Source organism: Thamnophis elegans, chromosome 4 (assembly GCF_009769535.1).
Source record: "Thamnophis elegans isolate rThaEle1 chromosome 4, rThaEle1.pri, whole genome shotgun sequence".
Lineage (NCBI taxonomy): Eukaryota > Metazoa > Chordata > Lepidosauria > Squamata > Colubridae > Thamnophis > Thamnophis elegans.
Genome location: NC_045544.1, coordinates 52,788,712 through 52,805,229, shown reverse-complemented (window position 1 = coordinate 52,805,229; position 16,518 = coordinate 52,788,712). Strand labels below are relative to the sequence as shown.

The window sequence follows — 16,518 nt, the reverse complement described above, 5'->3', positions numbered from 1 at the left end:
GGGGCGATATGCTGACTCTGTAAACCGCTTAGAGAGGGCTGAAAGCTCTATGAAGCGGTATATAAGTCTAACTGCTATTGCTATTGCTAATGTATAAATTAGTACGATGCTAGATAATTGTAATCGTGGCCGAGTTTTTCCACTATATATTGTATTATATCTTTGTAAATTTTTGTAACAGCCTTCAGTACGGAAAATTGAAATATATATTTTATCCTAGGTACTAATATCATTAGGGTAATTTCGTGGAATGGAATGTTACTGTTACTTTTTATACTTCATATACATGGTGTAAAATGCACTTTTTCATTGTATTTTTTATTAAATACAGAATATTTGCTAGCCGTTATATTTAATGCTATGTAAAAGAGCAAAATATAAAACTAAGTCAGTCACCGGAAGCAAAAACTTTTCAGTTTAGTAACCATTACCTGACTAAACTAAGCCTGTTTATGGAGAGAGTATCAATTTGGGAAGGATTTGTTTCCAATTGGCAAGTTGATGTTGGCTGGGAAATTTTGGAAGTTTAAGTCCACACATCATAAAAGTTGCCAAGTTTGAAAAACACAGGTATAAATAAAATGACAAGAGAATAGGACCAGATCCCAACTGGTTAATTTTAACGGATTAAGACCAAATATAATCTTAAATGGAGTATACAATAGATATCCCAGGACACGAAATATTGAAAAGATGGCTGCAAAATAGGTTTGATAATCATTAACCACTTTGTCTCATGGCTGGCAAAATCTTCACTGGGACAATATCCAGGAATGAAGGGGTAGGAATGATAGCCCCACATCTATCTTCAGAATTCTCTTTCCTAAGTGATCAGTGAAATATTATACCAATGAATATCTGTTGGCTGAACCTTTCAGTGGTATAGTATGGCAGTACCAGATTGCTAAGGAATACACTTTTCCAACATTTGAAAGCTCTTTGAAATTTAACACTTCTGCAACATTCTAGTCTTGTTTTGCCTTATTGTTTTCATTTTTATTGCAGCGTGTAAAAGAACATTAAAATGATACTATAGCAACATGAATTTTATTTTCCTTTGAACAACAGTACATAATTGTAGAATTGTTTTCATAGACAGATAAGTCATTTTGCTGCTTCTTTTCTTGATGTAAAACAACACGGTAATCTTTACACACCTGTAAGATTTTTCCCCCCGTTTTTTTTTCTCTTTACACAACTTTCTGCAATGGAAGCAAATTGCAAGAAACATATCGATGCTGGTATATTACATCTACTTACATTATTCAAGAACAGTAAATGGGAGAAAATAAGTTATTTAAATATACAGAAAGTGCAACTTTTGTTAGTTGTTACATAACTTATTTTTTTTATTCCCAAATAAATTGCATTTAGGGGTTTAGTATGGACAAAATATGTGGCTTAAAAATAATATAATGCATATGTACAGCTATGACTTGGTGAACTGACCTTTATTGCTGCACTACAGTTTGCATAAATAAGATTAATGAGGAGTTTGTGCTCTGATATCTTTATTTACAGCATTACCACTTGCACCCAAAGGCAACTTATAATTAGAATAATTCTCAGGAGGACCGTGAAGCATATATTGCTGCCTCTTTGATTAACTGCTGGTTAAAAACCATCCTCCATTATATTAACGTGGTCCTACCTGTCCGTAGAATATCCAATACAGGAGTCTAGCTTATGTTAACAGCTTCTAACCTAGGGGGTTCTTCTATATCACCTAGACTTTCTCTGCAACATGGAAATACTAAATGATTTAACACTTTTTCAGAATCAATATGAATACCGGGGAAATGGTCAGCAGTTGCGTTAGTTGTTATACTATAAATAATATGTAATCTCTATGCATATGATTGTGTGTATGTGAAACAAAAAATAAATAAACAACACATTAAAATTATTTTTAAAAAGTATATAGCAATATCAACAGAACCAGCATTGGATTTGTGCACTTCTGTTCTCAGTTTAATAATTTGTATCCTTCCTAATGAATATACTTCTTGAGATGTATAAAATATTTATTTTTTTTCTCATTCTGTAATTCTGTAAATGTGAAAACCTTAGTGGCATTATTTATACCCTGACATATTACCGTGACTGTCTTCCATCTTCCACTGGATCTAAACCGTTTGTGGTAATAATTTTTTTTTAAAAATCAACTTCTACAGTATATTACAAATAAATGAGAATTCCAGCTAATCTTACAAGCTTATAACCACACAATCTACATGCAGAGCACATCTCTCTGCATATATTGTCATCCATTAATTTAATTAAACAAGTAATAAATTTGTACATGAGAAGAAATGTTCACCACACACCTTTTTTTCCTTTAATGAGTAGAAATCTTTAATCACTTGTGCTTGTCAGAATATTCTAATAAATAGTGAAGGTTGGAGTGATTTTTTTTTTAGTAAAACCACAAATACCTGATACATTAAAGTCCATAAGAGAAGATACCTGGTGAGAAAGAGTTCTTGGAAAGGCAGAATTATGCTTTGCAGAAATGTTCTTAGCTGAATATTGCATTTTTTGAAGTTGTAAAATAATTTCTTTTTTAGAGGTAATGCAATGGGAGGCACAAAGAGGTGATGAGAAACTATCTGAAATCAGGCTTCATGTTCCCAGGCTTAGACTAAGTCCATTACATCTTCAAACTATTGGGGCATTACTTATCCTGAAAGCCTTCATTATTATAGCTAATTAGTAGTTAGTAGGTACTACTGGACATCGAAGTGTCAGACTTATTTGGTATATAATATGCCCGATCATGTACAAAAATAAAATTTATCTATATTCACAGAAACAAGGAAGAGATTTTACATTGTATAGTTTAATAGTTTTAGTAAACAAGAACATGGTACCACAAAGAAAAAAAACAAAACCAGTTTGCTCCAGCAACCCATTGTAGTAAATCATTTCAATATCTAATAACAGACATGTTAGCTACTCTTACAGGAACTATAGCTTGAGAGTTCCCTTCACCCCCAAAATCTCACTGAAGTAGAATTCTTTTTCTGATTCTCTGGATGATGAGTGATATTTTGCTTATTCAGCCAGTTTGGTTTTCTTTGGGGCAGACGGAACAACCCATGTCCCATTGATATGGTCAGGATACCAAGTCAAAGCTGCAGCAAACCGAACGACAATGCATCACAATACACAAAACTGCAATTAACATGGAAAAGCATTTTATCATATTTATATATATCTATGTACATACAAAGGCAAAATATCTTTCAGCCTTTTAGTAATGCCAGCAAACATTAATAGCTATAAACATCTTGTTAGCCTGAGAACTAAAGTCTGCAATTTCAAAAACAGCAACTTTACACAAGGAGATGTTGTGAGATATAGGAAATCTTTAAAATAAGCTTTTGGTAAATTAAAACTGCAACAATGATAGATCTTGTAAATCTGAAGGCTGGTAAGTAAACTGCTCAAAAGCATTTTAAGGCAAATTAAAACTGGCTACTAAATAGACTTTTATTCTAAAGAAATGAGCTTTTAAAAGTTGGTCCGTTGCAATGAAGATCAGCTAAAAGGTATAAAATTCAGAACTCTGGGCCTAGCTACTGTCAGATGGAAATCTGTGGCCCTCACCTGTTGGTCCATGCCTCATCTTCTGTTTATGGGGAAATTCAAAAGCTATGTGTTCCTCAACTCTGACCTTCTAGGAAACTATATTGGGAAAGCTTTATTAATATATTTTTTATATAAATTGCTGAAATGAAAAGGATGTAGAAGGAACCTCTATTATAGAAACAGAACTAATCTTTAATACATTTGTTGTGATTTCAACAAATAGGATATATAAATTTGAATTAAAATCCTTAATGGTTAGCTATGCTTTAGCCTTTGAATAGAACCAAAGTATCTAGAGATCTACAATTTGCTACCCCCTTTCCCCCAAAACTGAAGATGTTTGTTGTTGACTTTTCAAGAATGTATGGCCAAAAGCAACACTAAGAGTCCTTAGCAAATGAAAACTATTGCTTGTGCCTTTTCTTTGAATAAAAATACTTCCCTGTTGTGGACCGCTGATACTAGTTTTATATGAAGAGGATGAAACTTCAGCCTTCTCCAGGACCAGATTTGCCTGTTCCAAAGCTTTTTCTGGGGCAATTAATAATGAAATCGCTTTTAAAAGAAATGATAGGTTTTCCAACAGAAAAAAAATACTATATTCCAGAATGGGTTATATGGTCTCTGGATTCAGAAGTCTCGCTGCTGCTAAAAGCTTGCTTATATGCTTCTCTTCAGTGATGCCAGCCTCATGAAGTGACGTTTGTGAGAGAGAAGGCACTTTACTTAAGTCATTGATTCCTGCAGCTCTGAGAGAGACTGAGTACATTGGGAGGCCAACAGAAACTAGCCAATCAGTTATGGAAGAGACATTTCAGGTGATACAGGTTTTCGGCAAATTTCAGTGAGGCCATCACTTGGAATCTGTAACAAAAGAAAAAAACAATTCAAGCTGTTGTTTGGCCTTTTCTCTATTTGAAGAAAAAGCAACATCAATCTGTTCCATGTATAAAGAAGCTGCTGGGATTATTGAATTCAATCTGAATACATGTTATCTTCATGTCAGCGAATGTGAGAACATATGTCAGTTTTTCTTGTGGGGAAATGCATAGTGAGAGCACTAAATTAATTGGTCTTTGAATATTTTTTTCCAGAGTTCTTTGTGATGCGTTCCTTAAACTAAATAATGCGTCCAAATTCTTGTACAATTATAGTAGCAATAACACTTAGGCTTATATACCATTTCATAGTGCTTTGCAGCCCTCTCTAAGCAGTTTACAGAGTCAGTATATTGTCCCTAACAATCTGGGTCCTCATTTTACTGATCTTGGAAGGATGGAAGGCTGAGTCAACCCTGAGCCGGTGAGAATTGAACTGCTGGCAGTCAGCAGAATTAACCTACATTAGTGCATTCTAACCACTGCGCTACCATGACTCTTAGTAAAGAGTCATCTGGAATTCTAAATAGTTATCTCCTTCTTGCCATCAGCTTCTAACAGTTCCTGCGGAAGCAGCAAGTTAAATAAGAGAAAACATCAAGAAGTCTTTAAATGCAAGGATGCCAGAGATACATTGGGAACAATTTCTGTGCTGGTTACACAGTGCTGGTAGAGGAGACTGATAGGTAGCATGTAAGCAAAGATTCCACCATCTATCAAGGAAATGACACAGCTGCCAGTAACTTTCTCTCAGTCCTTCACTAGTACTGCAGAGGTTGAAGGTTGTCACCACTGTCAAAAAGCCAAAATCGGCTAATTTTATATGAGCAGGTTTTTTAAAAAAAATGAAAAGATAAGCAGCATTTTTTAAAATATTCAACCTGTTCAAGGTTTCCCCAATCTGCAATTCAAAGTGGCAAAATATCAAAAGGACTTCATTTTCCTTTGCTTTTATCGCAGGCCCTTGAACTTGCCACAGGGGATTTAATGCTTATTTTATTTAGCCTATGGCAAATACATGGACTTACAGTAGTTCAAGTGTTAATATCCAGTCCACCCAGCCATTCAAGGATTGAAAAAAATCAGACATTGGGCCGGTGTTAGCTCTTGATGGACATTCGGACACAATGTGATGGCTATTTTGTCGAGGAGCACCACAGTCAGACTGAGGGGGTAGAGACAATGATTTCATGAGATTTAATGCCGACTTACAGCCATGCGGTGCTGCTTTCTCAGCTGCTTCCACTCGTACTTGGTCCAGGTGTGTAGCAACATCCTTTTCAGGGTGATCTAAATCTTCAGCATATCTTTGCACCAAAGGTTCAGGAATCCCGCAACGGCCATGCTGCAGATGTCCAGATGAAAATTCAAGTTATAATGAAATAAGCAAAATTCTATTTGACAAAAGTGTTCCTTCTGATATTAAGTAATAGTTCCTTAAGAAATAATAAGAATTTAACTTGGTGACTATCTTTTCCATATATTTGCACATCTATGGTTTGTTTTCCACCCCCAGTAATTATGTTTTCTGTAACTTACCGGGTAGTAAATCTATTAATCTTAAGAATGTTTGTGGAGATTCTCAATCATCCAGGTCATGGTTGTCCCAAAGATGTTTTTCAAAAGTCAGTTGGACTTGGTTTTTCAGATCTTTCAGAATTGAAGATGCTTCTTGGATGTAAAGCAAAATGGTTTCAAAGAAAAACCAAGAAAACACAGTTGCTTTTTGAAAAGCACCTTTGGGGTATTCCTTAAGAAGACTTAAAATCACTGCCGTAAACTATTATCTCCAAGTGTACTTCTCATAATTTCCATGCAAACTGGTTTTATGAGTGTTACATTCAAAACATTTGAAAGGCATGATATTGTGGGATGCTGGTCTTGATGAGAACATTGCTGTAAAGGGCCTCCACAAACAAAATCAAAGCAAGCAGACTTTAAAAAGGAGACTTCAGTATGCACTTAACTTTATTATTAAGATTGATGGATCTAAGATGTCCCTGTATAGCCAATTTGGTGTAGTAGTTAAGGCATCAAATTATAAACGGGGGAATTCTAGTCCCACCATAGGCACAGAACCAGTTGGGTGACCTTCAGACAATCATTCTTTCTCAGCCTCATGAAGCAGGCGAGGGCAAAACACTTATGAAATTTTGCAGAGGAAAGGGACTTGTCTTAGTAACTAGGGGTCAAAGCTGATTTGAAGACACCAAAAAAAGAGATGTCATTAACTTTGCTTCATTGAGTCTGTTCCGAATAATAGGCAAGTGAATATGATTTGTTGCTTTGATAAAGGCTAAATTTATATTTATATATAAATAATGGCTTTTCTTGGTGGGCCATTATGTGCTGCCATACAGATTATATTCATTACATGAAAACTACATAAGAGTTCGGATTTGCAACTTGTTACATTTTTGACATACAGCAGTTCCCACATTGATAATTACTAAAATTCAAAATGAAAACTTTTTAGCAGAACAGTGAAAATTGTTTAGTCTAGTGCAGTGGTAGTCAACCTGGTCCCTACTTCCCACCAGTGGGCGTTCCAGCTTTCATGGTGGCTGGTATGGGTTTTGTCCGATATTGAAGCACTTTCTTTTTTAAAATTTAATTGACTTCCCTACTTTATAAATCACCATTACTGTGGAACTGGTGGGCAGTTAGAAAATTTTACTATTAACAGAGATACAAAAGTGGGTGGTTGGTATAAAAAGGTTGACTACCCCTGGTCTAGTGTATGGATCCGCCAAATGGCTTACTATACTCACTCCTGGAATAGAGTATATCTACTTATGAGTACTAAAATACACGGATGCATTTGGGGTATGATATAAGACATTCTAAAGGTGAAAAGAATTAAAAAGGTATTCCAAAGAATGAACATTAGCAAAATTTTAATTTTCGGGCACCTTATCAGAATAGGGCTCTTCTGTAAGATCAATATCTTCAGACTGCAGCTTATTTTCTATCAACATTTCAAGATCCAGTCCTCTATTACAGGATATCTTCCTTACTGAAGAAGGATCGAGTTTTAACACATGTTGCTGGACACTAGTTGTTTCTGGAAGGTCGGACAACCAAGGAGGCCTTATGGTGGAAGGAGTTTTGGGTTCCTGATCAGGAAATGTTATACATGCAGTCAGTTCATGGGAACTGGAGGAGCCCTGAAGGGTAACTTTTTTGCTGGCAAAGATGGTACATCTGAACAAGATAGAGTTGAGGGGAGATGACAGTGTCCATTAGAAACGCGTTCTCTGTTTTTTTTCGCAGGGACTGGCGGTGGCTGTGAAGATGTTTTGGGTAGCATTTTTGCTTCACTCATGTCCTTCTGATCAGTTTCCACATTTTCTTTGGAGATCGAAGCATTAGCCCCTCCCAAGATCATGGGTGCTTTTTTTTACAACTTTTCAAAGGAGTCCAGGTCTACCATGGGACAGAGAAGAGTCTGAGCATCACAAGTTCTCGGCAAATTGCTGAGGGAACATTCTCGTAGAAGGCATGGTGCTGACAAGTGGAATTCCTTTCTCTTCCCTTAAGGGCATCAAACAACCCTCTTTTCTTGATTAGCCATCAATAGTTTTATTATCTGCCCACCGCCTTCAGGCTCAGTGGTTTGTTTTAATGAATCCAGAGGTAAACTATCTACTGATTTTATACTGCAGTGTCAATATTTTCCATGAAGTCTCCGAGAGAATGGGATCTTGGCCATATTGGCATATTTGGTGCTCTTTCTAAAACTTCCCCACTTCGGCAGACACCAACTGGCAAACTTCTACCTTTCTTCTTGAGATCCCTAGCTGCTGGCAGCTTGAGACGGTTTTGAAGACTGGATACACACAGCTGAACTGGGTTTCTTTTCTTTCTGATAAGCTTCCGTTGATTTACTTAAGGGTAGATTTGGAAAATTCACCAGTGGGTTTCGGTGGAAATCCTTAAAATGATATTCACTGGCTACTTTTGTGGGCAGGAGACAAGGCTGTCGTCTTTTAGCTGAAACAAAAGGAAATAAAGTTTAGAAAAAGAAGTAGATCTTTGAAAGAAATCGGCATCTGCTTCCTCCTTGCCCCTGGGTATCTTGTTGTATAGGTAGAGAAACAAATTCTGAGGAATATGTGACCCATACAGATGAAGTTTGTCTAGTTTAAGTTTTAAATAACAATTGGAACAATTGAAAATGGGCAGGTTAATCTTTCTTCCCCAAATTCATTTGACATTTCTCAACAGAAATGATATCCTTAGGTTCCTCACAGTTAGAGACCTGGAGGCACAGGCAAGTGAAACAAGTCTCCTGCACTTGATATAGCTTCTGCTCAATTATTCCTAAAGCTACATGAAGGGTGCATTAAATATATTATTTGGCAGTAAAAGGAGGAAATGGCAAAAATAGCCCCGAAATACATCAATGAAATGCCCCTTGTAACCTTGAATGGTAAGCGTGTTAACACTTCTTTATACTCATGTGATGTTCTGATTCAAACAGATCCCTGGCAAATATTAGGCGCCAACGTGATTTTAGGTAAACCTAGAATGTTTGCTCTCTATATTATGCCATCCACTTCTTGTGCTGAAGCCTGTCTTCAGAAAGAGAGCATTCCATTTACAAAGGCTGAAAGAAGCTGTGATCCACTGGGATATGCACAGCAGGTGCTTATCACTTTGCAGGCTGTCAGTGCTCTCATCCTACTTGACATGCTGCAGTTCTACATAAAAGGCTCCAGTAGGAGCTCAGCAACAAACCCTTTGAGCCATGAAGGATGCCACGTGCATACCAAGTAAAGAAACCATTTGCTAGAAAACAGTCTCTCTCTCCCCAGCCTCTGAATAAGTTTCTCAATCTATTGTAAGCAGATGAGTTAAATCTTGATCTGAAGCACTTCCTCGTTATGCTTTTGTACTAGTGAAGCAACTTCATTCAACACAGCTTTCATGCAGGAAAGGGGTGGAGTCCCTTTATGCTACATGAATATTAAAAAAGCAACTACCAAAAACAAAGCTGAAAAATTGAGTGCTCTATAGACACTGCAGAGACATAGTCTGTTCAGAGAACCTTGGAAAAGTGTGCAAGCCCCAGAATTAGTGTGTCTCCACTAATTAGGTCTGCAACAATTGTTTTGTAGACAATGAAAGCAGTGCCAAATTGCCACTAAAAGAAATTCTATAAGCACTGTTCCTGGAAACAGAATCTGGTGTTCCTTTAGAAGCCTAATGAATTAGCCATGCAATTCAATGAGCACAGTTGAGATTACCATTCTCCAGGTTTTCACTGCTTTCGTAGCAGCCTGAATCCCTGGGAGAACATCCACTGAGGTCTTGGCCATCTACGAGGAGTTTCTCTTGAGAGCCCCGACTGATCACTGTTACCTTGAGTAAGAACAATAAAGGCAAACTAAGAAAGTGGAATTTACATTGATTGAAAACTCTTTTCAGTTTCTCTTTTATATCAAGCAACCCACAAAACAACTTAAGTTTTAAAAGAAATGCTACAGATACTTGCTTTAAAATACTTCAGAAGCCAGTGAGAAAGGAGAGAGAAGACTAAGAAATGTTAGCTACCATTGTTAAGCAGTTTTGTGTAATGTAGCCGGGCTGGGCGTGTTTGGAAATTTAACATTCAAGGTCTTCAAAAAATATTTCAGAGAATTCCTCAATCTTTCCACCCTGAAGCAAAGCCTCAGGAGGCTGGAATACCTCCTCCTCTGTGCTTCCTATGGATAAGGCGCTTCTGCTCATGCAACTGCTACATAACTCTATCAATGCAAATTAAATTGAAAAACTAGGCACAACATATTTGCAGGTGGTAATGGGGACAACCGGGAATTCTTTTCCAGCCTAGAAATATATTTAGCTCTAAGGGCTTTTTCTTGGGTGATCTTTACAGGTTCTCTAGTTATGAGGCACTTACATCCATGTAAATTTCCCAATGCACAGTGACATTTATTACTTATAACATTTATATGATTATTCTATATTCTCTCTAGCTCCCTGCAAGCCCATGATTTTCAAGACTTTGGGGTTCACAGTTAGACTCTTCAAACTCCAAAGTAGGTAACAGCTCCTTAGCTGGGCACTGGAAAAGGAGAAGATCTATCTCACTGTCATATTCTTGCAGGAGCTCCACTGCTGTCAAGAGAACAGCTCGGTGCTCTGGATCGCGAAGTTGAGCTCATCCAAATCTTCTTCCTCCAGGAGCTTGAAGGTATCTAAGTCTTCATAGCCATTGAACAGAAAGGTTGGCATGTGCTCCTGTGTCAAAGAGAGATGCTACTTTCAATGCTATATATTTCACAAGGTTGTTTCTAATTGGTGGAATATTATGACTGCCATATTATAACTGATTTGTAAGTATACAAGGAACATTTGAGTCATACCATTTTAGATGCTTTAAAAACAATATACAGTAATACAGGTAAACATATCCATAGTCTTTCCTTTATTTCTTTCTCAAGCAGAACAGATTTCCACTTTCTTCTGACTGCAGTGGATTTTATATTCTGTATTCCCTATAAAAATTCCTTTGCAACTCAGCTGTCACACACTTCAGTGCCAATGTGAAATTTTCCCCTCACTGATGTGCCACATTGGTAGGTAGTCCATTTAATGAAAGAATACACATGGGGTGAAGTGACTAAGAAGTTAATCTGTAACTCCTTGAATCCTTCATTCAAGATATATGGAGGACTGTGTGATTCCAACTTGAAATAAACTCAGGTCACAGACTTACTGGCTTTCTGAAGTAATATTTTTTTTTAAAAACCCAATGGCAACTAGTATCCATGAATACAAATATTTCTTCCATCTATGCCCTCCCTCAATCATGAGTCCTTGATGTGATATTCTGCAGCCTACACCTTTATCACCCTCCCCCCCCCCCTTATGTCCTGGTCCACTCCTTCCTCTTTGGTTCTAACTTTATCAGAAATATAACATTTTGTGCCGTACACTGGTGCTTGCAATTTAAAATATATATCTTGCTGCATACAAAGAACAAAGCTTTTATATGTATTTTGCCTTTCTCTGAGGCAGCACTTTCCATTCCTGAATTGAAGCTTAACCAGAAGTATTTGTACCAAAGAAGTGGTCTTAGTATTTCCCTTGTCACAGTATTATCTGGAAGTTCTGACTCATATTAATGCAATTTGCTTAGTTATCAAGTTTATCACTGGCGGCCGGGGGGCGGAGCCTGTTGCCGAGGAGGGCTCAACCGAGCTCCTCTCAGAGATCTGGTCTGTATATCTAAATAAGATCATAGATATCACCCCCCTTTTTGGCTAAGAAAGGGGCAGGGAGTAGGCTCCTGTGTGCGAGGGTCTATTCGTAATCCACAGCCTTTCTCTTTTTTTTTTGGCTGTGGACAGAGATTAGACCCAGCGTGAGCGGAGCTTTTATCTCCAGCCAGTTCTTCTCAGCTGCCTTTTTTGCAGCCCCAGACAGGCGAGCCCCTCCCCCAGGACAAAGCAAAGTTGTTTGAAGCTAGGATTAATACGGGCGGGTCCCACTCCTGTGAGATTTATGCTTTTATTACTATTTTAAATACCAGCACCATTTGTCTAGAGGCTCCTTTGTTTAAACGGACTTCAAAATGGCGATTTCTCTCCGTTGGTGACTGATAGGGATGTACTTAACCGGTTTTACCTTCCTGCAGACTGCTCCTTAACAAAATATTTTGTTTTTTTTTGGAAACAGGGGGGGGCGAAAGCGCTGTTATTGGTTTATTTATAATGGCACCCAGGTCAAAATCAGAAGCGTCTCTCTACAAATGTGCCTAAAGAATCTAAAGAATCTATACTGGAATCGCAGCCCTTGTCTCCTACGCCCTCTACTGGAGAATTTTAACACAGGAATTTTCTTTCAATGCTTAATGATTTTAAACAAGAAATTAAGGAATTTGTATGGAGCTATATGATGATTTAAAGTCTAAAATTGACCAAATGAAGGCGAATACGTTTGCAGCCGGGTCTGCCCTGTCAGATTATTCTGCTGAAATAGAGAATAAATTGGAAAGCTTGGAGGAGGCTAATTTTAATTTGACTACTAATATTCAAATATTACAACAAAAAATTAGAGACACTCAAGAACAGCTCGTGATGATAAATTTTAATAAGAAGGCATTCGCAATAAGAGTCAGAGGATTCCGCGAAAAGGAGCGAGAGAATCTGAACAGACCTTTGTTGACGCTTCAGCCATGCGGTGGGAAGCCCGGGACTTAACTTTGATTGGCAGATTCGGAAAATCTATCACCAGAAATCGTTGGTAGCGGAACAGCCGACAGCTCCCGAGGGACATAATATATATTTTTCCACAAAGAATCCAGAAACGCGATTATGCAAAAGTTTCATAATAACAGTCTGCGAGTTGATGACCAGGACTTGATTGTCTTCAAGAAATACCTTTCCAGATGTGAGAGCAAGAAGAGACTATGCATTTTTAACAAAAGAGCTTAGAAATCAACAGATTCAATATAGATGGGAGGCCCCAGCCGGCATTACGGTCACATTTGAGAATCAAAGACTTCGTCTTAACTCTGTTTCGGAGGCTCGAGATTTCTATTACAGACTTTGAAGGCGGGGACTTCCTGATTCACTTGGAAAGAGGAGAGACAAGCTGAAGGAGAAGGCAAGCAACAGACCACATGGCTGCAAGATGGAGGGGGTAGCCTTTCCTCCCTCGGAGAAGCAGAAAAAGCGGAGATCGAGGATTTAGACATTTAAAATATTTGCCAAAGTTGTGGACTGAATGGGGGTTTGCGACCTCTCTCGGGTAGCAAAAAGCGGAACTATTGGTGGGGTGATACTGATTGTATATATGTAAAATGAATGCGGAATGATTTATGTTGTTTAAATTCTGTTAGAAGGGATTACTTTAAAACAGAAGGTAAACTGATTCTTGTTGAAAGTATTATTTGAATATGTGGAATGATCCATGCTACTTAATTTTATTAGAAGGGAAAGCTTGGTGAAATTTTTGAGTTAGATTTTAAATTAATGTCTGCATAAATTTGATAGTGGTAAATATTAGAGAAGCAAGGGATGAGGGTAAAATGCATGCGGAATGATTTACGTATTGGTGGGGTGATATTGAATGTATATGTAAAGGATGCAAAATGATTATGTTGTTTAAATTCTGTTAGAAGGGAAAGCTGGACGAGATTATTTTTTAAAACAGAAGGTTAACTGATTCTTGTTGAAAGTATTATTTGAATATGTGGAATGATCCATGCTATTTAATTCTTATTAGAAGGGAAAGTTGGTGAAATTATTATGAGCTAGATCTTAAACTATGTCTGCATAAATTTGATAGTGGTAATATCAGACAAGCAAGGGATGAGGGTAAATGCATGCGGAATGATTACGTTGTTTAAATCCTATTAGAAGGGAAAGCCAGTCGGGATCATCTTAAGATAGAATGTAAACTGATTTTTGTGTAAAGTAATACTTGATCCACGCTGCTTAAATTTTACTAAGAAGGGAAGGTTTGGTTAGATTATTTTGAATTACTGTTTGAAAATAAGGTTAAGAAAGATTATTTACGCTGTTTAAATCCTATTAGAAGGGAAAGTTTGATATTCTTCTGTAAAGTATATTGAATATGTGGAATGATCCACGCTGCTTAAATTTTACTGGTAGGGATTACTTTTGAGCTAGACTGTATATTGATGCCTATACAAATTTGTATAAATGTTTATCTGAATACAAGGTTAAGGAAGAGGAACGGGAGAGTCTACAGGAGGTTGGGGTAATAACAAAGAAGCAAGAGACGAGAAAAAATATAGATAGAATGACTACACCTATTTAAGCATAGATAAAGATGGGGGCTGAGCTTAACACAAAGAGTTCTTTTCTTTTTTTTTCCTTTTTTCTTTTTTCTTTTTCTTTCTTTCTTTTTCTGTTTTTCTTTCCTTTAATATATTACTTTTATTTTTAATCCATACGAACACAAGATACTTTAGATAGAAGGCAGTGCCAGGTGTGGGCCCTGGGAAGGCGGGAGGATTAGGGATGGGGATTTATGGGGGGTGGGTGGGTGGGTGTTAACATAGTCTCAATAAGAACAAGAATGCACTTATATACGGCTTGTGGGTTTTTTTTTGTTTTTTTTTTTCCTTTTTTTTTTTCTTTTCTTTCTTTATATTTTTTTTCCTTGGTTTATTTTACTTTTTATCAGATTAACAACACTTGAATAAAGGCATACACCAAGGAGGGAGGTAGAGGGAAAGAAGAGGGAGGAGTAAGGAAGGAGTAAGGGAATGTAAGGAGGGCGTTTTGGGAGTAAGGGAGAAGGAAGGTTTGAGGGGAAAGGAAGTAGGAGGGGAGTGTTACAGGAGGAAAGGAAAGTTGGAGGGGGGTAGATGGGGTGTATGGAGGATGGAAGTGTCAGGTGGGGTTGTGAATGACTGAGTTGTGTTTCTTTTTTATTTATTTATTTTTATCTTTTTTTTTTCTTTCTTATAGCAAATACCCGTAATAAGTGATTCGTAAAATGGAATGTGAAAATGAATAAAATATATTTAAAAAAAAAAAAAGTTTATCACTGGCATTAGACTACCCAGCACTATTGCAGGTTGCCCACCACTTTTTCCAGGAATGGCCTACTATTCCATAGCCCTTTCCATTTTAAAAAAATAGTACTTAATGATAGACTTACTATATTATTTATCATACTGAATGAAGATGAGTGGTGGTTTTAACAATGGCAAGAAGAATAAATGTGGTTTTAAACTTGCAGAAAAAACCATCAATGAGTGCTATACTGATGACACTCTGATAACTGAAAATGCAAAAAAGTCTAGTAGGGAAAATCAAGGAGAAGTGTGACAAAATGGAATTAAGTTAAAATAAAGGACCAAGCTAATGGCAACTAGTACAGCAACCAGCATTAGAATTGACAATAAAAATATTGAAGTGGCGGATACCTTTCTCCTTTTAAGATAAACTAACAACAATTGAAAGACCAGCAGTCAGAAACAGATTTCAAAAGAGAAGAAAAGGACATCCAGGAGCAAGATAAATGGACTGAGTTACAGTGGTGATGTGTACACTATTGGAATATCTGAAGGATCAAGTTGGAGATGAAATTCTACAGAGAAAAATCTATCTACAGGTAGTTCTCAGCTTAAAACTATAACTGAGCCTGCAATTAAAGATGGTTAATAAGCAGCTCACCATGCAACTGCACCTGATTACTATCTTTTGTGGTCATTCATTGAATGCCTCAGTTGTAAAACAAATGCCCAAGATTGTTAAGTGAACCCATTATTCTCCTGTGCGCTGCTTGGAGAGTCTCCAAGCATGGGTTAAATTTAGTCTATTCGCCCAAATCTGAGTTAATTTCTTAACCACGCCTCCTCTACCCATTGAGGACCAGTTCAAAAACTCAGTCCAGCCCAGTTCGGATGTGTTTTTGGGGAGTTGCTCAGTTTTTGGGTGAACAGACTGGGACTCTCCTAGTTAGATAGAGATTTTCTTATTTTTGTCATCATTGTAGTCAGGAGAAAAATTACGCTTTAAAACGAGGTTCCTATTAAAACTGCTGAGAGAACTTGGGAGATTCCTGGCTTCTCTGTTTGCTAATGGAGTTGAGGGTTCGTTGGGGTGCTTGTCTGGCGGTGGCTGGCGAGCGTGGGGGCAGTAGGAGGCTTCCTTCCCCCCACAGCTATCATTTAACTGTTTATCGCCCGGAGATCTCAGCGGAGGCTCCGGATTGCGTCTGGCAGCTCCCTTATCACCCGAAGAAGCGCGGCAGCCACTTTGAAGCAGTTTTGGCACACTTTTGAGCTCTGGCCATTGCAGCTACTGCGCTTTCACTCTCAGCAAGCAGTTAGCCGAGGGGGAGTTTTTAGTCTTCGTTCGGGGTGCCGGCAAGGCTTCCTCCCCCAAGAAGACCTACAGCGAACGGTGTGGGAGAGCTTTGGCCCACGGGTCATACTCCCGTTACTCCCGTCTGCAGGACATTTCTGCATGGTGCGCAGCTTCTATCAACTCGCGCCTGTGCCAGGCCTACTGCTTTTGCAGCCTTGAAGACTACAGGTGAAGACATCATGCTGAAAGAA

At 37.8% G+C, this 16,518-nt stretch overlaps 1 protein-coding gene across 1 annotated transcript in view; it reads right to left on the bottom strand.

Moving 5' to 3' along the window:
• Positions 1–1,367: 1,367 nt before the first annotated feature.
• SASH1 (SAM and SH3 domain containing 1) overlaps positions 1,368–16,518 on the bottom strand; it is a 223,751-nt gene continuing 208,600 nt past the window's right edge. The window contains 11 exon segments of the mRNA XM_032216012.1: positions 1,368–4,404; positions 4,407–4,455; positions 5,682–5,711; positions 5,713–5,814; positions 7,382–7,614; positions 7,617–7,865; positions 8,271–8,462; positions 9,719–9,815; positions 9,817–9,833; positions 10,566–10,628; positions 10,631–10,715. Of these exon segments, the coding sequence (XP_032071903.1) occupies positions 4,205–4,404; positions 4,407–4,455; positions 5,682–5,711; positions 5,713–5,814; positions 7,382–7,614; positions 7,617–7,865; positions 8,271–8,462; positions 9,719–9,815; positions 9,817–9,833; positions 10,566–10,628; positions 10,631–10,715 (1,317 nt within the window). The 3' untranslated portion in view covers positions 1,368–4,204.